Below are 25928 nucleotides of genomic sequence, written 5' to 3'. Positions count from 1 at the left end.
GTTAGGAACCATTAGGAAAGGGACAGATGATAAAACAGTAGCTATAGTGCCACTATATAAATCCATGGTATGCCCATACCTTGAATACTATGTGCAGATTTGGTCACCCCATTTCAAAAAAGATATATTAGAAGTGGAAAGAGAAGAGCAACAAAATTGATTAGGGGTATGGAACATCTTCCATATGAGGAGAGATTAAAAAGACTGTCAGTGTTCACCTTGGAAAAGAAACTACTAAGGGGGGATATGATAGAGGTCTATAAAATTATGAATGGAGTGGAGTATGTTAATAAGGAAGTGTTATTTACCCCTTCACATAACACAAGAACTAGGGGCCATCCAATTCAATTAATAGGCAGCAGGTTTAAAACAAACAAAAGGAAGTACTTCTTCACACAATGCACAGCAATCTCTGGAACTCGTTGCCAGGGGATGTTGTGAAGGCCAAAAGTATAACTGGGTTATTAGATAAGTCCGTGGAGGATAAGTCTATCAATGGCTATTAGCCAAGATGATCAGGGATGCAATCCCATGCTTTGAATGTCCCTGAGCCTCTGACTGCCAGATACTGGAACTAGACGACAAGGGCTGGATCACACAATTATTGCCCTGTTCTGTTCATTCCCTCTGAAGCACCTGGCATTGGCCACTGTCAGAAAACAGGATACTGGAGTAGAGGTACCATTGATCTGACCCAGTATGGCCATTCTTATGTTGATTCCCCCACAAATTTAGACTCAATATTGGGTGCTGATAGCCGCAAACTTTTCCCATAGTAAGATATCCAGGTAGGTAGTAAAATTTCAGGGAAGGGCATATTTCCCAGGCCCTCCTCTAAGTCACCAGCCCACTCTACTCATAAATATGCTTCCCTGTCACCATGAAAACCTTTGTGGCATACACAGCTGGCTTGGCACTGACAGCTTGGAATAAAATCTCCCTTTGCCATTCTGGAACCCCTAGAATCGTTATGTCCTCGAGAATGTGGAATGCCTGAAAGTACAGAGAAGGCTTATATACTAAGCCACGGCTCTCCTCCCCACTCAAAGGGCCAGCAGGTCTGCAATTTTGAAACAAAAAGCAATAGTAAATTGTAATTTTCCATTATTTGTGTAGTTTTTTCACTGTGATTAACTGATTTGAGTTCATTCTGCTTCTTGGAGCTCAGGTGATCCTCTCAGAATATACTGAAGCTCAGTTTTACAAAATGTAATTTTTTGGCCTTGAGATTCCATAAGGCACTCTTACCTATAGATACCCAGAACCTGTTTTGAAGCACTGAAATAATAATGCATTGTTTGATTTCTGCTTTTACTCCCTTCAGCCTCTTCCAACTCAGCAGTGCAGGCCCACTGAAGCAGGTCCCTGGGATGCAGAATTGTGACAGACCAGTCCAATCAGATGCTTTTTCATGGAGGACATTCTGGACAGGGCCAACAAGCAGGTGGAGTACCAGAGGGAGAAGGGTTCACGACAAGAGGGAAGGCACAACCAAGCTGCAGAGCAAGAGGAGAGAATTTCAGCGCAGAAGGAGAGACTTGCAGCTCAGTTTCTGGAGCAGGAACACTGGCTGAGGGAGGATGATAGCATCCAGCAGAAAGACCTGTTCAAGAGGCTGCCGACGCTTATGGCCACCAGACTACAGACTACTGCTGCACCCAAACTACATGCTGAGTCTCCTTCACAGTACCATGTGCTGCAGACCAGGAACGTTTTGGACATTTCCATGGTTGGGTGGCCCAGACAAGTGGGACTCAATAGCAGCTGGACAGGGTAAATCTGCCCCATGCAGTCCTTCACCTCTGCTGCATACCTCCACCCCTGTGCTGACCCCATACTCCCTACATACTTTCACTCTTCTGCAGACAGGTACCCCCGGAATGCCTCCACCCCTTCGCAACAGCACCAAGTGCATTCTAAATGTGGAAAGACGGGAAAGGGGTGGGACATGCAATAGTAGGGGTTTGTTTGTTGGCACTGGTTTCACTGTTCAATGTTTGGTTTATGCACTTTGTTTTATTACTGGTTTTGTTGTTAGTTTATTACTGGTGTTTTGGTATGCTAATGGCGGGCTGGCAATGGTTTTATATATTTTTTTCTAATTCATGTTCATAACTAAAGACTTTTATTTTACTAAGAAATGTTATTACCATTAGTGCATCACATCATATAAAGTGTATTTCAAATAATAAAGATAAACACACGATAAAGGACAACTGGTAAGTTGAATCCAATCACTATTTCTTAATACTTTTATCTACCTCAAGCCATACGCCATAATGTAAATCCACAATTCTTGCCACACATCCCTCTCCCCATTGCATAAGCAGTCATCTCATTCACAAGTACAATGCATGGGAATCAATCCCCATCACCCTCATTTCATAAGCAGTTATATTGTTCACAAGTACAATGTATGGCAGTCAACAGGGCCGGTGCTACCATTAAGGCAAACTAGGTGGTTGCCTAAGGTGCCAAGATTTGGGGGCGCCAAAAAGCGGTGCCCCCAATTTTTTTTTACAGCGTTCCTGGGCTGGGCTGCCGGCGGCGCGCTGACATGTGCGGCTCAGACTCCCTCTCCCAGCGCAGCGGCCGCTCCACTTCTCCCGCCTCCCAGGCTTGCGGCGCCAATCAGTTGTTTGGCGCCGCAAGCCTGGGAGGGGAGGAGAATTAGAGCGGGGGCAGCGTGCTTGGGGAGGAGGCGGAGCAGAGGTGAGCTGGGGTGGGGAGCTGCTGCACGGCTCCCCGGGGACGGGGAGGAGCTGTCGTGGGGGGGGCGCCTCAGGGCAGGGGGGGAGCTGCCGCAGGAGGGAGCGCCTCAGGGTGGGGGGGCGGGGAGCTACCGCAGGGCTGGGGGGGGAGGGCGCAAGGTGGAAGTTTCGCGCCCTAGGCGAAACTTCCTTGCACCGGCCCTGGCAGTTAATCCCCCTCCCCCATTTTTTATATGATGTGGCAGTGCCTCAGTTACTGTAAATATTGTACAAGCACATTTATAAACGTACTATTCCCCCTTTTCCATTGGGCCATGCAAATCTATAATTGGTCTACACAGAGTGTCCCTGATCTGTATTGCCCAGGTGCCTCCTGCGCAGCTGTGATAAGTGCACTTTCTGGTTGAGTGTACTGGTTCAACAATCTGTTACTGTCATAGGTCCATTCAGAGTCAAATGGCTCACCATGGGCTTTGCAAAGATTGTTGAAGAAAACAGGAAGCCACAATAATGCAGACAGCATTGATGACATAGGAATCCAAATGGGTCTGCAGACAGCACCAACAGGATTTCAATCAGCTGAACACACATTCAGCCACCATTCTGCACAAGCTGAGAGTGTAATTAAACCTTTTTTTGCCAGGCAAAAGAGGGTACGTGGGATCCCCCAGACAGTAACTCCATTTATGACAATGGCAGTTAGTGGCAATAGTGTCCCAGCCTGTCCATGAATGTCGACTTTTGATAATCAGAAAACCCTGGCATCATTAACTCTTCCAGTGCAGTCCACATTAACATCCATAAATCAGCAATTACTTCAGGGATATTGTTGATGCCCACACTTTTGGGTAAATCACCCAAATCGTTACACAGTGGTAGCTATGATATCTCCCAAGTTGACTTTCCAACGTTTAACTGGCTAGAAATGGATTTGTAGCAGTCTGGGGTAGCTCAGCTTCCAAACAATTATAGACTTCCTTCTCGACCTACATGGCAGCCACTATTTGTGTGTCCTGACACTGGAGGATGGGGGTAAGCTGCTCACAAAGCTCCAGAAATGTGGCTTTCTTCATGCAAAAGTTCTGTACCCACTGCTGGTCATCTGAAGTCTGCATGACAATGTGATCCCACAAGTCTGTGCTTGTTGCCCTGCTCCAGAAAGGCTGGTCTACATAGTGACGATACCAAGAGTCACATGGAGCATCAGCCAGTTCAAATCTTCCATGTCTGTAATCCTCCTCCTCCTTCTCCATCAGGAGTCTTTGATAGGTCAGAAAATGCCACCAGAATGTCCACCAGTGTCTCATGGATACTCTGCCTGTTTGCTGAAACAAGAACAAAAACACAAGCAAAAGAAGATCTTCAAATGGTTACTCCTCTATGTTGCTGGCTGCGGTTGCCGAGACCGCGTAGACCCAAAAGACAGGTCAGCAGGATGCATTGGGAACTTTGTGGATTGTGACAACTTCCTGTAACGTATGGTAGTACAGTCAGGTTGTTCCACAGTGCACAACAAACCAGGGGCTAGAGTGGCCACAGCTGGGAAGGCACTGGGAAGTTTGGAATATGGTGGTTTGACTTGAGTCAGTGTACTGCTGTGTGGATGTTGGTGTCCCAGGTTTGGGGTCTGAGTCCAGAAATTGTAAACCTAGGGTCACCAATGAATGTGGATGCTCAAGCCCTGGTCTTACAACCCAGGGTCTGTGGACTTGACTCCCACTAATCCTGGGCTTATGTTGCAGTGTAGACTTACCCTCTGAAGCAGCTCAAGGCTCTCTTTCTTCCCTTAGCAAGAACAATTTTTGCAATGAAGGAGGTCCTGGGGTCTACTTCTCCACAAGAACAGTTTCTAGAAGGATCAAATTGGGTGGTGGGGGGTGGCATCTTCCAAACTCCACCTACAAAATAATCTCCACCTGTGTGAATCAACAAAAATAGCCACAGCTATTCAAAATATGATAGTGTGTGCTGCTTGGCTCTACTGCCCTATTTGAGCTTGGCTCTCCCTCAGTGAGGCTGAACTATGTCCTTGGGCTCTGGTAGATTCCTTGAGCTTTGCTCCATCTTGATTAGGTGGGGAGAGATCAGTAGTGGTATCTATCAAATGCCACCTACTTGTGGCACCAAAATTAGATGTGTCAGTAAAATTTGTAGATCTATGATCCTCCCTTTCTTTTCTTACACGAGGAATTAAATAATAATGTTGTAATTTAAAATCATCACTGGGCATGTGTGTTAACACCTAACCGAGGTGAATGGGACAGTTCAGACTTCTCAGAGCTGTCATGCCAGGCTCTTGGCAGACTCAACTTTGCATGGGTTGGTTCACATTTTTAAGACACTTTTAAACAGCTAGAGACTTACTGTTCGTTATTCAATGAAAACTGAGGCCATGTCTACTGTACATTCTAAGGTGACGAAGACACATCCTACAGCAATGGAAGGGGTTTTCCCACCACTGTAGGTAATCCACCTCTGATAAGTGGTAGCTATGTTGTCAGAAGAATTTGTCTGTTGACCTAGCTGTGTCTATACTGGGGGGTTAGGTTGGCATAGCTACAGCATTAAGGTGTGTGAATCCCTGACTGCTGTAGCTATGTCAGTCTAACTTCTAAGTGTAAACCAGGCCTGAGATTCTGGAGAACAAGATAGTATCATCAGAGAAGTATCAGTTTGGCATATTGGCCCAAATTGGGTATTTCCTAGCCCTGCTACCATCGCAGGAGCAGTTTTCAGGCAAGCAACAGAACTAGACCATTTCCCCAATTTAGAGACACATTAAAGAGAGTGGCACACTTTCCAGTTTGACAAAATGTTTGAGGCAATAACAGGAATATTTTAAGGTCTGATGTACACTTAAAAGTTAAGTTGACAATTAACCTGCAGTGCAGACTTGGAAAGGTGGATTATTTACAGTGATGAAAAACTCCTTCCATCGCTGTAGGAAGCATTTGCAGCACTGTAGCTATCCCTTTATAGTGACTCTTGTGTAGACATGGCATCAGTCTTCCTTCAGGACTGACTGTGAAGGACATGGGAGGGCTGACTTTGCTCTTACTTCCAGTCACACTTTCTTGCTCCTTTTGTCTCTGGGAAGTAGTGGGCAGTTTTGTCTGAAGTTTCTTCTCCTGGGTGGAGAGAGGCATGAGGAGAGTCTTCTTGTTGTGTCCTCATACTGCCTCTTATTACATCTATGCACATGTGTAGGGCTCCGTGTCTGTCATGAGGGTTGCGGAAGTCACGGATTCCGTGACTTTCTGTGACCTCTGTGACTTCTGCAGGGGCCAGTGTGGCTGACCCCAGGCCTGCCCAAGCAGCTGGCTCCGGGGCCAGCTGCTCAGGTGGCCCCTGGGACACCCACATGAGCCGCTGCTGAAGCGGCCCTGGGAACAGCCACACCAGCTGCTGCTCTGGTGGCCCCCAGCAGCAGTCCCCGGGTGGGGGGCTGGAGCAGGGCCCCTGGCAGCGGTCCCTGAGCAGCTGCGGTCCTCGGCCACCGGCAGCTGGTGCCGCTGGCCCCAGGCGGCCCCGGCAGCAGCGCCCTCCCCCGTTCTCCCCCAGCAATGGACCCCCCCGATGCCCCCCCGAGCAGTGGCCCCCCACACACTTCCAGCAAGATTTAATCACAGGTATTTGTAGTATAAGTCATGGACAGGCCATGGGCCATGAATTTTTTATTAACAGACTGGCCAACTCCAGTGAGGAGTTGATTAAGATGTTTTATATGGTCCAGGGCTGGTCTGCACTGGGTGGTAGATGTTCAACTAGTGGGAGGTGGAGCACTCAGGCTACAGGGTTGTTCTCTACTCTTGTTTGCCATAACTGAACTCTTGTTTGGTTGACAATGTCAGGGGTCTAACCATGGTAAGAAAACTTTGTTGTGACTTCAGTCGACATAGTGTCCCAGTTATATCATATAGTGGATGTGTTGGATCTGTGCATTGCCTTGTGTGCTTGACTCTACTAGCAACTTCCTGCCTTATATCAGAAGGAGCACTACCTGGGGGAATGTAGAGGCTGTTGATGTGACTAGATTTAAGGCAGTCTTTAATATAGCAGCCGGCATGCTGTTAAGTACAGGGTCTAACTTCTTTGTGTGAGGGGATCATGTCCACGCTGCATGAGTACATTCAACTAAGGAGTAGCAAAGTCCTAGTATTGTTGATTGAAAAGTGAGCAGGGCTGCACCCCGCTTTGATGTAACCAGCTTGTTGAGTATGTTGTTTTGTAAGCTAACCTTGGTTTTAGTTTTCTCTGCACTGGCTGTAGAGGAAAGTGTGCAGTGAAGAATAACACGGAGGCATATGGGATTTATGGGGAGAGTGGGACTACCAGAGAAGCTTCTTATTTTTCTCCGTTGGGGGTGGGGACGCAACAGGAGCTTTTATTTTTCTTCCAACTCCCTCGGCATATTTGCGTATCCTCCTTTGGATGGGGAGGGAACGGTAGCAGCTTCTCTTTCTCTATGAGTGACTAATTGAGCACCTATGGATGAGTGTGTCATTATGATGCTGGTTCTACTATAGGCCATGTACACACAGATGCATATTTCATAGGCATGTGCACATTCCCTCCTTGTTTGAATTAAAAATAATAGGGCAATGTTTTAAAACCAACAATCACACCATCGTGAATACCAACCCAATATTGAACCCCCGGATCTAATAAATTCATGATTTGTACAGGCACATTGGGCATCACCTACTAAGAGGTGATGAACTTTAATTATGAAACCATGACTGGTCACTCCATAATTAATAGAATAATTTGTTTCGCACGTTTTTTAAAACCTAAAGCCAAAACATTGGGTCTAAAATTATTTTCAGTGTCTGTTTTTAGGTTAAAGCCCCTATACGCTGACGGCAAACTTCTGGTTAGAAAACAAAGTCCAGGGGACAAACCTGCAGTGGTCCCAGGACGGACCAAATAGAACCAAATAGGTCTTTTCCATCTCTCCTCCTAATGATTCTGTAAAGAATTGGGCAATTTCGCTTTTATTGAAGGCATCTCTTGTATTATGGGAGCATTTGCGCTGCACATGGTATTCTCAGCTAATTTCTCCTTCAGGCAGTCTCCTGTTATGAGAGGGAAAGGGCAGTCTCCTGCCTAAAGAGGCCAGGGAGGGCAGGGCAAGGAATCCCACTCCAGCTAGGGGGATCCAGCTCGCGTTTTGCTTTCTACTAGCAGGGGTAGGTCCAGCGAGAGCATAGCCGAGCCTCCCTCCCAGAGGGTCTGGCCTGGGGAGAGGCTAGCCGTCCGCGGAGAGCCGCATATTTTACTCCCCAGTGCCACTGGGTATCCATATTCCGCACGGGGCTTATTTTGCTCTCCGAGCTGGCTGCTTGGAGGGACACGCCGCGCCGCACGAGCCATGGAACTCCACTTGCTCCTCTCCAGCTGTGGCTCGCCCAGCCACGCACGGATCGCCCTTTCCTGTTAGTATCCTACTGACAATGCAACAGCCTTGGTATGTATTTGGAATCAATTCCCGGAGCCGTTAACGCGCCCGAGTCGGCGGCAAAGCCCCCTTTAATGCATGGAGCCTGTTTCATGTCCGCTTTGGTGGTTTGGTTAAAGTATAGTAACGACTTCTTCGATAGTTGCAAAGTTTAGCTGCAGCCTCCCTAGGAGAGACGTGGAAAGTGCAATCAGGGACACCCAGGCAAGCAGCTCGTAAAACTTACAACTAGTCGGTAAGCTGTCTAGGCAGTTCTCTTACGGGGCGGTAGAGCTCTGCATGGACGGTTGGGGGGGGGGATAAATATTGGCGTGTATTTAAATCAAAGACAGTTTGTTGGCTAAGCGACTGAGACAGTCCGGGCTCTGCCTGTGCTGCTGCCTTGTTTGCGCTACAGCAGCTAGCTAGAGCCTGCCTGGAAAAACCCGCCAGGCAAGCAAAGCTGCCTGAAACCTCCATGGAAGGGCAGGGAACAATTAAAGGGACACTGACCAGGAGTTTGGGCTCTAGTGTGCCTTTTAAAAAGAAAGGAACGGCCATACAGCATCCTTTGGAGGTTGCCTTTAACGTGGGTTTGGAGGTTTTAATCTAAGTAAAAATTTTTTTTTTTTTTTTTGTCTTTTCTGTCTTTCTCTTTAAAAGCCCTGGGGCAAATTCTGGTCTGTTCATTTAGATTTACAGCAGTGTAACTCCATGGATCTGTATGGAGTCTCTCTTGATTTACATCACTGTAAGTGAAAGCCTAATTTGACCCATTGTTTGGCTCCTCTCTGCATGAGAAGATTTACAATAGTAGCCTGGGACCACCTCTGACTACTTTTCTACCTCTTGCAAAAATAAATCCCCAGGTATGCCTTGAGTAGGAGCAGGGCCAGCTGTTTGTTTTGGGGGCTGGCAAGTATTTTACACTGCAGTAACACATCCCATAGCACTCACTAGAAAGGGCAAGTCCTTTCCCCTTGTGCTCAACAAGGCCTCTCATTTTAAGAGCCCATCACAATACAGGCAACTGGAGAAGGATAGCAACTTGCCTGTAGGGCTGGTTCCAGAGACTCCTAAAAACATGAGCATAGTGAGCCAGCCATTTGCTTATGTGGCCAGTGAGGCCCCTCACATTGAGACACTTAGAATACATGCTGAGATGGAGGGTCAGTAGGGGAATAGGCCCTCCTGCCACACATAATTGTGAGTCACAAGAAAGTAGTTCCTATTGCTGCTGCTCACAAACAGTTGTGGGGGAGTACCAAAAATATCTCCCATAGAAGGGTGTTTTGCTAGTAGAAAAGGAGGAAGACTGGGCCTCCCCTCACAAGTTTGTTGCTGGCCTTGAGGAGGGGCTGCTGAGTTCTCACCTGGAGAAATAAACTGAGGCAGATGGGTTGGGGACTGGGTGAATTGGTAGGAGTCAGGAGGTTTAAATTGAGGATGGTTTGTCGAGACTCGGGAGACATCTGGTACAGACAGTTTACTGTGGGTCTGTTGGTCTTCAGGTAATTTGGAGGGAGTAGGGTAGTTTACTGGATAAAATTGATTGGGGCCAGGTGGCTTGTCTGAGAGGAATTGATTGGGGCCAGGTGGCTTGTTTGGGAGGGGGCGGAGGTTAACATACTTATAATTTACATCTCTACTATCTCAAAAAGACATGCTATTAAAAATGGGCCTGACTCATCCCTGGTGTAACATAGCAGAAATCAGTGGAGTTACACTAGGGATAAATTTGACTAGTTACAAATTGACATAATCTGTGGTGGTGTTTAAATGTATTACATCACTCGTATCTCTGGCTACATAACAGCTGTTCAACTTAATGAGATACTATTCCTTTAAGGAGTAGAAGGAAGTGTGCATGTAGGCATCCAGAGCAGGGCATGAGCACGCTGATGTCACCATGCACGTGGAGCTACAAGAATCAGGCTATGTAAACAAACTTGTCAATGGTGTTATACCAGGAATAAATTTGGCCTAATGTCTCCAATTTTAAAAATCTTAATATAAAATTAGGAAATTGTCAAACTGGACAAATATGCCCTTGTAATATGACGCATCTAAAATGCTTTTAGTAAAAACACTGGTTAAAAGAATGAGTTGTAGATTTGTGTCTTTTTAAACTTCAAAGCCAACGGAGAAATTAAACTTAACAAAATTTATATAAAAATGAAGACTTCTAAATAACAGATCACTCTGGTTGATTTCAGTAACTTTTTTTTTAAGCTAAGATTTATTCTGGCTTTAGGAATTCTTCTGTGAATCCAAGCCTGTTAGGTGCCACGCTCCTTATGCTCCCATTGAAGTCAATCAAAATCAGTTTACTTCTGTTTGGACAGACCTGGAGAAATAGCCTAGTTAGCCCTAAAGGCAACAGCAGCTGTCTCTCTATGCAACTGAGGAGTAGCGTTGATGTGACCTGAAGGGAATCATGTCTAGTCCTTCTCAGGCAGGAGATAGACCATATTTTGGGTCTATAAGGATGGACTGATCATGTAAAGCAGGTAATCAAAGAATGAAATGAAAAGTGAGGTGTACAAAATAATTCTGTGACATTTGAGAGCTCTTCACAGCAAACACAAACCTTCAATCTATAATATTTTGAAGTTTTTATTGATTGTGTTTTATTTTAGCTGGCATGCTGCTCACAACTGTGAATGTTTGAATAAGCATTTGCATTCTAAGCTCTGTTTTTAGTCACTTATTACTTTCCAAAACACTCACCTTTCAGACTGAATTTTTCCAGGCTTAGTCTCTGCCTGAAGGTTAATTTTTTTTATTACGGGTTAGTTAAAGTGGTTCAACCACTTTTTTTTTTTTTTAAGCAAAAAAACAATTTCTGTGAAAACACATGCAACATTTAAACTTTAAATATTTTTAGTACAGAAGTAGCGTGGGGTAAAAAACCTTATGTCTTAGAGGGGAACAGTTAATTCAAAAGTGCTTTGGACTATCATAGTAATAACTTCTCAGTTTGAGTGATGCGCCTTTAAAAGTTACTTTGGGCCAATAGAGCAGTTGGTACCATTTTTTAGTACAATTTCACAACATTAGGAGCAAAGGTTGACTGTACTGAACATGGAATAAGGCAGAGCTGCACATCTCTTGTGAGAATGCACCAGGCCATGCACACAAAGTGTACACATTTTAAAATAATTTTATGCCAATATTTAAGAGGGTTTTTTTGTTCTTGTGGCACCAACTGGCTGTCATGTCTTCCAACCTTTTTATCATTCATACCTATTTAGCTAAAATTGTTAAAGGCTTTTTATAGTCTTTTCAAAATATTGACAAGCGTGGTTATCAGTCTCATTCACTGTGCATACTGTAAATTGTGGATTGAGGGCATAATCTTGCAAAATGCTAAGTGCCCATATCTCCTATTGAAGTCCTGCAGAATTAAAGATGCTCAGCAGTTTGGAGGATTGAGCCAGGAATCAAGCAGCCTTGCCTCACCAAGGATGTGATCCTACAAGCTGCTCCACATGGTAGACCTTTGCATCTGGGCAGAACAGATTTAGGGATTAGGACTTTGGTGTCTGATCTAGCATCTGCCAAAGTTATTTTTTGCCATGGATTTTATGGGAGAAGGATTGGTTCATCAGTGCACATTGCCCACAGTGCTTCATTCATTGGGCACACAGTAAAGTCTGTAAACAGTTTAATTAACCAATTTCTGCAGTTACACTATTAGACATTTTAAGAACAAATTCGGATTTGGCTGCTTACACCAAGGCTGGTGTATTCATGGAGAATAATATGGGGAAATTATGATGTCATTATGTAAGTCAGTGATGAAGCCTCATCTGGAATACTATGAAGGACTGGTCATCCCATCTCAAACAGAATATTGCAGAATTAGAAGAGGTTCAGAGAAGGGTAACGAGTATTGGTAGGGGCATGAAAAACGCATAAGAAGAGAGCCTGAACGGATTGGGATTGTTTACCTTAGGAAAAGAAACTAATGAAAGGAGACATAATAATGACTGGTACTGAGAAGACAGATCAAGAGCTTCTGTTCTCCCTGTCTCGAACACAAGAGCAAGGGCACAGTCAATTAAATTAGAAGATAGCAAATTCAAAATTGATAAAAAGGAAAAAATTCTTCACCACCACTACTCCCGGACATAATTAGACTGTGGAACGCATTGTCACATTAGGTTGAAGCCAAGACTTTAGCAAGATTTAAAAAGAGATTGGACATTGATATGGCTAACAGTAACAAGAACATCCAGAGTGATACTAAATGCTAACAAAAGTCTTGGAAAGGATATCAAAACCATAAGCCCCAAAGCATAAGCCAGTTGCTAACTGCTAGAAATTAGCTTGAGATATAATGTGACAGCCGATTTTCCCACATCTGCTTACTGGGAATAGGCAACAAAGGATGGATCACTTGATGATTACCTGTTCTGTTCATTCCCTCTGGGGCTCCTGGCATTGGCCACTGTCAGAAGACAGGATACTGAGCTAGATGGACCTTTGGTCTGACCCAGTATGGCTTTTTTTATGTACTGCAGAATTCTTACATCTTCCTCTGAAGCGTCTGGTGCTGGTCACTATTGGAGACAAAATATTGAGCTAGATGGACCTTTGGTTTGATCCAGGATGGCAACTCCTAGGTTCCTAAATCTGAATTTGGTCCATAATACTATGTACCTGGATTTTTAAAAGATAGTTTATATGGAAGTTTCCTAGGTATTTTTTCCCCATCATGCAAATCTCTGACTTTTAAAAACATATGTATACACAGAAACAAAATGTTGTTTCATTAGTGCATCCAAGCATGGTAAAATTAGGGTCCTAACCTAGTCCTTACATTGTTTGTGATTGTTTCTGGTTATTTGCCTGAATGGTACACATTGTTTTCTCCCTTGTAGCTGTGTTTTTGAGAGGTCACTGCTCTCTTTCATGATGTCATTAAAAGACTGCTATCATTTAAAGAACCTACATCTTTTTAAATGCTTCCAATTTCTCTTTCTCCTCTTAAAAGATTCTATTAGAAAAACATGAGTGTCATAAACAAACATACTACTTCTAAAATACTCTAGTATAAAGAAAATAGTATGTGGAGGATTTTTTATATTTATATTATATGAAGAATTAAAGTAAATTCAAAAATATATGGCTTTGTGACAGCTTGCCCATGATTTGGGGGCAAATCCAGCAACTGCTGCTCAAACAGAACTCCCATGGAACTCAATAGGAGTTTTGCCTAAGTAAGGACTAGAAGAATTAGCTCTTGGTTAGCTTCATAGCATTGTTATATTTATATATGGGGCATTATTTAAATCAGTGGAATCATTCCACATTTATACCAGTATAAAGAAGAGCAGACTGTAATTGTAAGTATCTGGCATTTGCTCCTAGCATAGTACACAAGGAAAGGATATAGTTCCAACTTAAACCATTCCTTTTTCCCCTTTATTTTTAATGTAAATAACAAACCAGCTTCAACCTGTAGTGGTCTGTTCTAGAATTGTTCTCTACAGGACCCTCTGTTCCCATTCTAGTTCCTTCTACTTCAGGCTCAAGCCCTTTACTGCTTCTGGAGTGGAGACAATAGGACCCATCTGGTGTTGTCTGCCAGGTGAGTCAGCAGAGTAGCTTTACATCTCTGTGCATGGTCCTAAAACTGACAATTTGTTAGATAGACCCATTATATTTGGACATTGACTAGTTAGTGTAAACATTTTGAAATTAGATTGTTTACCTGCTACAAAAGTTAAGATGATGTAAAGTTACATTAAATTGCCCTTGAGAGGTCATGCCATATGCCACTCTCCATGAGACCCTTTTATCTGATGCAAGGAACAGCACTGGATGAGTTGTCTCTAGCTCATTGCTGGAAAAGGGAGAGTCACTAATGCAGTGCAAGGAACACTGTCAGGTTAAAATAAAACCTTATGCATAAAAAAAATTCCCTAATCTGTGCTTACTCATAACACCAGATCATTAAACAGAAATAATTATAAATCATGTTTACATATGTGACATCTAGCAATAAACCAGAGGAATATGAATTTGTAAACATTTGTTGACAGTAGAACCTCAGGGTCACAAACACCAGAGTTATGAACTAACCGGTCAACCACACACCTAATTTGGAACAGGAAGTATGCAATCAGGCAGCAGCAGAGACCAAAATAAATAAATAAATAAAGCAAATACTGTACAGTACTGTGTTAAACGTAAACTACTAAAAAAATAAAGGAAACGTTTAAAAATTTTTTGACAAGGTAAGGAAACTGTTTCTGTGCTTGTTTCATTAATATTAAGATGGTTAAAAGCAGCATTTTTCTTCTGCATAGTAAAGACTTAATACAGCTTTGAAACAATATTCAGTTGTAAACTTTTGAAAGAACAACCATAACATTTTGTTCAGAGTTGCGAACATTTCAGAGTTCCGAACAACCTCCATTCCTGAGATGCTCATAACTCTGAGGTTCTACTGTATCACTATCACTTGCTGAATGTGCAGGATTTTCCAGCTCCTCCCTCGGTGTGGGCACTGGCTGCTAGTAGGGGCCCTGGTGGTTTGAGGAGCATGTGCCAGTTTCTTTCCCAATGGTCTGATAGCAGGAAGTGGTAGGATTGCCAACTTTCTAATTGCACAAAACTGAACACCCTTGCCCCATCTCTGAGGCCCTGCCCTTTCTCTGAGGCACCGCCCCCACTCACTCCATTCCCCCTCCCTCTGTTGCTCACTCTCTCCTCCCCTCACTCACTTGCTCATTTTTACCGGGCTGGGCAGGGGGTTGGGGTACAGGAGGGGGTAAGGGCTCTGGCTGGGGGTGCAGGCTCTGGGGTGGGGCTGGGGATGAGGTGTTTGGGGCACAGGAGGGGGCTCCGGGCTGGGGAGTGAAGCTGAGAGGTTCGGAGTGTGGGAGGAGGCTGAGGCAGGGTGTTGGAAGGTCTGGGCTGGGGGCCAGGGTGGGGCCAGAAATGAGGGGTTCAGGGTGTGAGGGGGCTCCGGGTTGGGCACTGAGTTGGGGTGCTGGAGGGGGTTTGGGCTCTGGGCAGCACTTACCTTGGGCGGCTCCCTGGAAGCGGCAACATGATCCTCGGCTCCTAGGCATGGGGTGGCCAGGTGGCTCTGCGTGGTGCACGTGCCACACTACCTCCGTGCGCAGGCGCTGCCCCCGCAGCTCCCATTGGCTGCGGTTCCTGGCCAATGGGAGCTGCTGAGCCGGTGCACAAGGCGGGGGCAGCATGTAGAGCCCCCCTGGCCGCCCTCGCACCTGGGAGCCAGAGGGACGTGTTGCCACTTCCATGAGCCACACGGAGCCAGGTAAGAAGCCTGCCAACCCCGTCAACTGGATTTTTAATAGCCCGGTTAGCTGTGCTGACCAGACACGCCAGGGTCCCTTTTTGACCTGGCGTTCCGGTTGAAAACTGGACATCTGGCAATCCTAGGAAGTGGGTGTAGGCAGTCCTAGTGGGGCAGAAATTTCTAATTCCTCTCCTCTTGCATGAGAGTGTGTTGCCCTTTGTTGTCCTTCACAGTCCAGTCTTGGATGTGTTCCTCCTTCCCCAATCCATTCTCCGCTTGTCCCAACATACCCCTTCTAACAATTCAAGTCCACTTCTGTTCGGAAATATCAATTACTTCTGGCTTGCTCTTTCCCAGATAGACCACTTCTACCCTCCAGTTTATTACTTTTTACTGACCATCCCATTGTTTGTGTTTGCTGCTTCCTCCCCCACTATTTTATCATCTCACCTCCTCTCCACACAACATTTAATCCTCTGCTCCCTCTTTATATTCCTCACCCAAGCATTTCATCCCTGAATTCCCCCACCCCTCACTTCTCATTCTGTTGTCCTTCCCATCCCAGCATTTAATAATTCCCCCCCTCCCCTCCACCATTTAACTCTTTCCCCACATCAAACCTGCAGCATTTCACCTTCTGTCCCCTACCCCCTACTGTGGGCATTTTAAGCCTTTTTTCCATGATCTTTTATTTTTAGAATCTTATTCCCTTCCCTTGTTTGCCTTCAAGAAATGGGAGAGGTGTGGGTCTCTTGGCTTTTCTCTCCTTCCTCAGCAGAATCTTTGCAAAGAGGAACACACTGAAATCTTCCTGTCTTGGTCCCATGCAAAATGATGGAGTATCTAGCCTGAACTCTCTTGAAGTGGTGATTGGGGTGTGCATGAGTGCAAAACAGTAGTCTGAGCCTCCCCCACTGAGCAGCTGCAGCAAGAGAGATAAATTGAGATCTTCACGCACCCCTCCAGCCCTCAGAAAGTTAACCCTGGAGTCCTCTCTCACATTCTACACTAGTGGGAGTGGGAGGAGGAGGAGATGCAGAGTTAGTCCAAAGTAGCTGGCTGTAAGGGGGAAGGGAATTCTTGCAGCTCTTTTAAAAAAACAAACAGCATGTATGTGTGTGGGATATTGGTTACTCCACTTGCTGTGGTATCAGGCAGTCCCCTCAATATATCCAGCCAGCTTTGACTGGTTGCAGAGGAATGGGGTAGGCAGCCACTTAGGCCTTGTCTGTACTTAAACATTTTGCCACTTTCTTTGCTGTCATCGTGAAAGCAGCAAACCCCAAATCCCATCCCTCTGTAGACCGATATAGCAGTGAAAGAATGCTTATATCAGTGGAACTGCATCTAGACTAGGGCTTGTGCTGGTATAACTATATCAGTAAAAATCAGATCCCTTACCTACACAGCTATGTTTAAGTGTAGACCAGGCCTTAGAAGGGGGTAAATAATAATAAAATACTACTTCCTCCATAGATGAATAAATACTCTGTAGATGAATGAAATATTTCTTCCTCTATAGCTTTCCCTATAGACTTATAGGAGGATCAAACTCTGTAGAGCTGATCAGCCTAAGTTTACTGTTAAGCTTGTAATTTCCATACCTTTTAATGTTTAAGTTATATAAACCAGATCTCAAACTTTTTTAAAGTGTGGAATACCTTTTAATAGAGAGATTATCTTGGAGACTATGTCCCACCTTTCAGGATCTCATAACATCCCTGTGACAACTACAGACCCTGCTTTTGTGGAAAACTGTTCATACATTTTCAATGTCTTAAATATGAGATTCACTGAATTTTTCAAAATTCAGTCACTGTCTACTTCTGCTCTTCTTTTATCTCTCCGCCTCCCTCTCCCCCTCCCCCTCTCTTCTGTTCCTCTCTGTTGCCCAGTGATCCTCTGAAAAAGCTTCTGTGTTGCCTGGTCTCCTCCTCATTCACATACTCTTGGGTGCTGGAGCTCGGGGTGCTGCTGCACCTCCTGGCTTGAAGTGGTTTCTATCATATACAGGGTTTACAGTTTGGTTCAATGGCTCTCAGCACCCCGACTATAAAAGTTGCTCCAGCATTCCGGCACATACTTACATCTTGTTCAGTCCTCTCCCCTTGTACATGCTCCTTTTCTGTTCAGTTTCCTTCTCCCTTGCTTCATTGGACTTAGTTCCTGCTGGGCTTGTTCTCTTCCCCCCGGACATCCCTCTCACACTAGTGGCTGACAACTCAGGTCCCTGAAAGTAGCTTGTATTTCTTTTACTACTACTGTGTAGAGCGCTGGCCGCTAAGGGCAACAGACATGCTGCCTGCTCCTTGTTTCAAACTGCTTCTATGAGTCTGGGCTCTTGATTGAACCAAATAGCCTGGAGGCTTGCAAAAACTGTTGGAAACTAGGGGAGAGCCAGCACCTTGTGATTAATTAGCTAGCTTTCTGCAAACTACTTGCAAGTGCTTCATTGACCGTGCTTTGGGATCTGCTGACGTAAGCAATTCTGACTTTAGTCTTGAAACTCAGATCATGCAGTCAAACAAAAAAATTGTCTATCACCAGCATTCAAACAATCTCAACTCCCACTCTGGATTTATGTTGCTATTTCAGGATCTGAACCAACTTCCACTGAAAGCAATGGTAGTGTTCTAATTTTGTTGGGTCCTGGACTGCTTATATGCCTTTTTAACATAAGATGTGGGTAACTGAGCATATGTGTATATTATTTATTCTAGCATCATGTTTAATGGCTTGCTATGACAGGAATGGGGTTTCTGTTTTAATGTAGTGGACATATTTTTATGATTTGGGATATGTTTAGCCTATGTTCATATGGTAAATTTGTTTCATTATGTTTGTTTCATTAGGTGTACATAGAACAGGGGTCTCAAACACGCGGCCCGGGGGCCGCATGAGGCCCGCGGGGTTGTTTTCTGCGGCCCGCGAGCTCCTCGCGCCCCCCCCCCCCAGCGTTTACCTAGAGCGGTTCCAGCCCGACGCGCACCGAGGGAAGGGCAGGCTCCCTGCCTGCCCTGCCCCCTGCTGCTCCGGGAAGCAGCTGGAACATGGGGAAGGGGGGGCACAGGGCTCTGTGTGTTGCTCTTGCTTCAGGCAGCGCCCCTAGCAGCTCCCATTGGCCGCAGTTCCCCGTTCCCGGCCAATGGGAGCTGCTGGGGGTGGTGCCTGAAGCAACAGCAACACACAGACCCCTGTACCCCTCCTCCCCCAGGTTCCGGCCACTTCCCGGAGTGGTGCGGGGACAGGCAGGCAGGCGGCCTGCCCCGCCACCGGTGCGTGTCGGGCCGGAGCCCGCCCCCCGAGCCCCTCCTGCAGCCCAACCCCCTGCTGTACCCCGCACCCCTCCTGCAGCCCACACCTCAACTCCCTGCCCTGAGCCCCATACCCCTCCTGCCCTCCCTGGGGGCAGGAAGGGGGCAGAGTTGGGGTGGGGATTTCAGGGAAGGGGTTGGAATGGGGGCAGGGCCTCATGGAAGGGGTGGAGTGGGGGCGGGGCCAAGGGTGGCAGGGGGAGGTGTCAGTAATGCGGCCCTCGGCCAATGTACTAGTCCTCATGTGGCCCTCGTGGTCATTTGAGTTTGAGACCCCTGACATAGAACTATTTTATCAGTAAAAGACTGATATTTGGATGTGCTTATATACTGTGGAGATGGGTGATTTATCACAGTGGTTCTCAACTTGGGGTCCGCAGATTGTGTCTAAGGAGTCTGCGAAAGGTGGTCGTTACCATAGAATAGTGGTTTTCAACCTAAGATTTCCACCTCCATTCAAAAATTTTTAGGGGTCCACAAACTTAGGTGCTGGAACTAGGGGTGCTCTTGCACCCCCTGGCTTGAAGTAGTTTCCATTATATCCAGGGTTTACAGTTTGATTCAGTGTCTCACAGCACCCCCACTATAAAAATTGTTCCAGCACCCCATCTGCAAATGAAAAAAGCTTGAAAATCACTGATTATCACAACTAAAACCCTGTAAATTTATATTACATAGATGATACAAGTACTCTTGAAGTGTTAACATATCTTTGATTGTTGTGGATTGTGTAAGGTAGTATGAAAGACTAGGCATTTTACAACCATTGGATACATAAGAATAAGTTATTACAGTTTTTATGTACCATTCTAAGACAGAACTATGTGATGAATAGATAATGTTTATTTAGACTTTGTAGTTATTGTGAACGTTCTTTTACAAGGGCAGAGTTGAGCATATTTGGTTGCTCATTGGGATGTTTCTGTTTAATAGTCTATGTCCATTAACTAAATGTTAGGGTTGGTGTCAGCACTGTTTAAGTAATCTTAGCTTGTCATTTCCACACTATATAGTTGAGACTTTTTTTTTTTTAAAGAATGGGTTTAAAGTAGGGCTGCCAAGCCATTAAAAAAATTAATTGGGATTAATCACAGTTTTATTTGCACTGTTAAACATTAATAGAATACCATGTATTTAAATGTGTTTGGATGTTCTGTACATTTTCAAATATATTGATTTCAATTACAACACAATACAAAGTATACAGTGCTCACTTTATATTATTTTTATTACAAATATTTGCACTGTAAAAAAGAGAAAAGAAATAGCATTTCAAATCACATCATACAAGTACTGTAGTGCAATCTTTTTATCATGAAAGTTGAATTTACAAATGTGGAATTATTTTTTTGTTTTTGTTTTTACATAAGTGCACTCAACAATGTAAAACTTTAGAGCCTACAAGTCCACTCAGTCCTAGTTCTTGTTCCTCCTTTTAGAGGCGTTTTGGCTTATTGAAGGGGTAAGATATTTTTATCTCAGAAAGTCAATATTTTGGAGATGGGAGTGGTGTGAGTTGTGCAGGAGAAGGGTGAATTCTTGATGCTGCTCCTCTTGGGTTGGGTTTCTGAGCTCGCCAGGCTCACCTCCTGCCTGAAGAGGAAGAGAGTTTCATCTTAGAAATCTGCATTCAGTGATTGGGGATGGGGAGCTAGCAATGCAGGAGGAGGGTGAGGAAGGTGTCTTGCTTCTGGAAGGCTGGTTTCTGTTACTGGGCTCACCAGGATTGCCTCTTTTTACTGAGCTAGGTGGGCTTAATCTGTAATGAAAGAGGTATTGGAGATCAGGCAATTAGGTGCCCGGGATCAAGCAATTTTTTTACATTCATAGCTGATGCAGCAAGCCCAGAGCTGCTGGGGCTGAATTAAACACTGGTGGACTCCCTTCAGCTGAGCGAGCCCGTGTTTGCAAGGGAGGGTAGATTTTACTTCAGGGACTCGGCATGCGGCAGGGGAGGAGAGGCTGGTTCAGGGAGGCTGAGCTCGCCAGGCCCCTATTCTCTATGGGGTACCTCCCGGAGCGAGGGGGTCGGCTGGGGGCAATGGGACATGGGGTGGGTTGGTCCCTAGAATGAGGGGCAGGCTGGGGCATTGGGGCATGGCGGGATCAGGATCCCTATCTCTCCATTAGAGCTGGGATGGGAGCCACTTCCTCTTCTCTTCCCACCCTCTGGAGGCAGATTTGCACCTGACCGGAGGCTGTCCGGTCCCTCTGCAGCCAATACCTCACTCAGAGGTATGCGATTAATGCGGTTAAAAAAATTGAGTTAATTTTGTTTTCAGTTAATAGCAGGCTTTAACTGCAATTAATTGACAGCTCTAGTTTAAAGATGTCTTTTCTTGAATTGCCCTTAGCAACATTTGCATTACAGTAGCACTGGGTGTGCAAGGCACTGTTGAAACCTATAGGAAGAGACAATCCCTGTCCCCCCAAAATTAGTCTAAATAGATAATACAGACAAAGGGCAGGAGGGAAAACAGAAAGACAGAGAAGCGAAGTGACTTGCCAAAGGTCATATAGCAAATTCATGGCAGAGTAGGGAAAGAATCCACGTCTCCTGACAAGTTCTCTATTCATCATACCACAGCCTCTCTGAGTGTAACTTAACCTTAATGTTCATATAATAAAGTTTTTTTTATTTAATTTCTATTTTTTAAATTAAATTTAGCACTCAAACAATGTAAAACTTCAGAGCCTACAAGTCCACTCAGTCCTACTTCTTGTTCAGCCAATCGCCAAGACAAACAAGTTTGTTTACATTTACAGGAGATAATGCTGCCCTCTTCTTATTTACAATATGTCACCAGACAGTGAGAACAGGCATGGCACTTTTGTAGCTGGCATTGCAAGGTGTTTATGTGCCAGATATGCTAAACATTTGTATGCCCCTTCATGCTTCAGCCACCATTCCAGAGGACATGCTTGTTAAAAAAATTATGTTAATTAAATTTATGATTGAACTCCTTGGGGGGAAATTGTATGTCCCCTACTCTGTTTTATCCACATTCTGCCAAATATTTCATGTTACAGCAGTCTCGGATGATGACCCAGCACATTTTGTTCATTTTAAGAACACTTCCACTGCAGATTTCACAAAATGCAAAGAAGGTACCAATGTGAGATTTCTAAAGAAAGCTACAGCACTTGACCCAAGGTTTAAAAATCTGAAGTGCCTTCCAAAAACTGAGAGGGACGAGGGGTGGAGCATGCTTTCAGAAGTCTTAAAAGAACAACACTCCGATGCGGAAACTACAGAACCCGAACCACCAAAAAAGAAAAGCAACTTTCTGCTGGTGGCATCTGACTCAGATAATGAAAATGAACATGCGTCGGTCCGCACTGTTTTGGATTGTTATCAAGCAGAATCCGTCATCAGCATGGACGCATGTCCACTGGAATGGTGGTTGAAACATGAAGGGACATATGAATCTTTAGTGCATCTGGCACGTAAATATCTTGCAATGCTGGCTACAACAGTGCCATGAGAATGCCTGTTCTCACTTTCAGGTGACATTGTAAACAAGAAGCGGGCAGCATTATCTCCTGCAAATGTAAACAAACTTGTTTGTCTGAGCAATTGGCTGAACAAGAAGTAGGACTGAGTGGACTTGCAAGCTCTAAAATTTTACATCGTTTTATTTTTGAATGCAGTTTTTTGTACACAAGTCTACATTTGTAAGTTCAACTTTCATGATAAAGAGATTGCATTATAGTACTTGTATTAGGTGATTTGAAAAAACAACAACTTTATTTTGTTTTTTACAGTGCAAATACTTGTAATCAAAAATAAATATAAAGTGAGCACTGTACATTTTGTATTCTGTTCTGTAATTGAAATCAATATATCTGAAAATGTAGAAAATACCCAAAAATAAATAAATGCTATTCTATTATTGTTTAACAGTGCGATTAATCATGATTAATTTTTTTAATTGCGCAATTAATTGCAATTAATTTTTTTAATTACTTGACAGCCCGATAAAAATATAGATGTATATTGACTCTGTCCCCTAAACAATTCTGATCTAAAAATCAGACTTGCATTTATTACAGAAAACTTCAGACCAGGAATTCCTTAAACTTAAAAGTTATGGGAGATTGGGAAGGCAGGATAAGCCTTACATTGAATATTGGCGGCAACAACCTTAACGTCTGTGGAGCAGTGACCACTACCTACATAACGTATTTATGTGACACTGACAGCAAGATTGTGTGCTTAAGGCTTAGCGCTGAATATGATGCAATATGTAGTCACACCATCCCAGAAGGAATTGTGACTCAGAATCCCAGTTCCTCTCCTGCTCTTCTCCGGCTCAGGGGGAGGAGAAGTAACTTAGAATACCCCTTTCTAGGATACAGATTACTTCCCTCACCTTTCGCCTGGCCAAGTCTACTGGCCAGCATGTGGGTGGAGAAGCAGTAGCTCTCTCTGGCTGCTTCTTTGGGGTGGGCAGATGTGTGTATCAGGTGATCTGTTCCTGAGGCGTGATAAGAGTAGGTCCTACATGGCCTTGTGGAGGTAGGTCTTAATCCTCTGTGCAGCCACATGTAACCAGGCACACTCTTGTCCTGAATCATATGGGCGAGGAGGGCTGTTAATTAACTTGAAACAAGTTGAAGTGAACTCAGGCTTCTTTTATATATTTGTGTACAAATAATGAGTCAGTAAAGTGTGAAGTTTCCTTGGTCTGTTGCTCTTTGTCCACTTTAGCAAGATTCCCACTTTGAAAGGACTATAGAGTATATGCAAATTAAAAGGGTGCTCTATTAATAAGATGTTAATATTTGATAAAACTCAAATATTCCTATTTTTGCCTCAGTGTTTTAAATATTTAGCATTAACTGAGACTTTGATATAATATTGATATACAGACTTTTATGATTAAATTTAAAAAATCTTAAACTTTTTTTTATTTCAGATTCAACTCTGTATTATGACAGAGAACAGCAATAAGAGTATGCAATTTTCTACTCAAATGAAAAATTCCTTCAAGAGCCCATGATTTTTTCCACTACTCCTTTTACATATCAACTACTTGATAGACATGGCTCACCACGCCAGACCTTCCAGATTAGTCAAAAAGGAAGAGTTAGGCAAAAGGAAAACTAGTGAAGGCAAAAAGAAATCCAGCCAAGTAAAAAAGAAAGCCAAGAAGAATTCCAAAAAGGCTGTGAGTTCTGGAAAATGCAAAAAGTCAATGCAAGAAAAAAATGATGTAAAGAAAAAGCAACAAGAAAAGAAACCACCTTTGAGCTCATCAGTTAGATTTCTCAGGAGTAGTGTAACTAGAGCTTTATCTGGAACATCTTGGGTAAATATGGAGAAAACAGATAATATTCTCTTTCATAACCAGGATTCTTTAAACGTCAATGGCTTTACAATGTCTCTTCGTAGCAGATCGTTCTCCCATAGACTGTCCCAAACTGCAGTAATTACAAAACCCAAGAAAGTTACAGCACAGAAAAGATTAGAAAAAACCCTTACTATATTGGAAGAAAAAAAAGTTGAAGCTGATGAAAGGGTTTTGAAACAAGATTCAGCACAAAATGAATTAACTCCTCTCAACATTCTGTGTGATACAGACATTGAGCCCTCCATTAAATGTGATAGTCAAGACAAAAAGCTAGGGAGACCTGAATCAAGTGTTTCCACTTCAAAGAGTCTACCAAGCATTTACAATCCAGAAATATTAGAGGAGGAGTATGACTGTGAAGAGCCGCCCTGTGGGTGGACATCAAGTAAGATCAATACAGGTAGCTCAGATGAAAGTTTTGCTCAGAATTCTGAGCTTGTTCCCGCACCTTTTCATTCTGACTCTATAATCACCTCTGAATTAAATACAAAAGACCATTCAGAAGATTCAGGCTCGTTTGCAGAATCCCATGTAAAGATGAACTTAGATTTGAAGCCTGCTAATAAAGAACCCACTTCAAATTCTGCCTCTTCAGTTACCACTGAATCAAATTCTATCATGTATTTAGAAGATTTGGGCTCGTTTGTTGGATCCCATATAAAAACCAACTTGGATTTGGTGCCTGTTAATAAAGAACCTGACTCAAATTCCAACTTGTGCTGTAAAAGAGATGATTCAGAATCTGACACAAAAAATCTGGTCACAGTTTGTGAACCAGTTAATCTTGCAGTGCAGCAGCCTGTTAATTACATTGGTAAAGAAACTTTAGTTCTGGACTCAGGTTATGTCCCTATTTCATCATCAAACACAGAAAAAAGCACAGAAGCCTTAATCTCTACAACAACTGCGGTCTTCAAAGAAAATACTGGACATTCCTCTGAAGGCTCTATTTCAGGGTTGTCCTCAAACACAGGAAGTTCCACTCTTACCTCTAACAGAGAGATAAATGTACATTCACCAACTGATTCAAAACTGCGGTATAAGGATTCTTCATCACAATCAGGAAGTGTTGGAATAAACTTGAACTCAGTTCAGGACAACAAGAGCAATAGCATCAGTTCCGCTGAGGCTTCGGAACCATCCTCCTTTACAAACCCAGTTTACAGTTACCCTCTCTCATATTCATCTTTACTCCCTATGTTAGAAAAAAAGAAACGAAGACGGTGTGGGGTATGTGAACCTTGTCTGCGGAAAACTAATTGTGAGGAATGCAGCTGTTGCAGGAAACGCAAAACTAGTCACCGGATATGTAAAAAGAGAAAATGTGAAGAACTGAAAAAGCCGCCACCGCCAATAATGCTACCTTTTGAGGTAAGCAAGAAACAGAAACAATACACCTTCGTAAGATTTGAGGTCCATTTGTAAAATTCTTAAAAATATTAGTTATTGTGTAGATTTGGACAACATATTAGATAAAATTTAACCATAACAATTGAATATACTTCTCCAGTTATAAGCCTTGAAGATTAGAGTGAGCTAGTGTTTCTGTTGATCATACCATATGCATTCATATAACTAGAGGTGGGCATAACTTTTAGTCTGCTGCAAATCTGGTCACATTGGCCAATGTGGAAAAGTAGGCCCAGAGATAGTTAAACTAATCAGGGGCCGGAGAAAGCAATAAAGATTTAAGTGGAGGGTTTGAGGTGGGCTGGATCATCCCTCACCACATTGTGAAATACCAGGTGCAAATGCCTGGATTTTAGGACAGGGGGTAGCTTGCTCTGTATTTGGAATTCTAGAAAAACTGGTTGGTAATAAATAAAATAAGAA

The 25928-nt window shown here is 43.8% G+C and overlaps 1 protein-coding gene across 1 annotated transcript in view; it reads left to right on the top strand.

Moving 5' to 3' along the window:
* Window positions 1-7968: 7968 nt before the first annotated feature.
* TET1 (tet methylcytosine dioxygenase 1) overlaps window positions 7969-25928 on the top strand; it is a 122181-nt gene continuing 104221 nt past the window's right edge. Inside the window, exons 1-2 of the mRNA XM_026650891.1 lie at window positions 7969-8178; window positions 23661-25466. Of these exons, the coding sequence (XP_026506676.1) occupies window positions 23787-25466 (1680 nt within the window). The 5' untranslated portion in view covers window positions 7969-8178; window positions 23661-23786. The remainder of the gene's footprint in view (window positions 8179-23660; window positions 25467-25928) is intronic.

The sequence above is a fragment of the Terrapene carolina genome, unplaced genomic scaffold (assembly GCF_002925995.2).
Source record: "Terrapene carolina triunguis isolate 2854851 unplaced genomic scaffold, T_m_triunguis-2.0 Scaffold95, whole genome shotgun sequence".
NCBI lineage: Eukaryota > Metazoa > Chordata > Testudines > Emydidae > Terrapene > Terrapene triunguis.
Note: the sequence above shows the minus strand (reverse complement) of the source record. Positions and strands in the feature narration are given on the sequence as shown.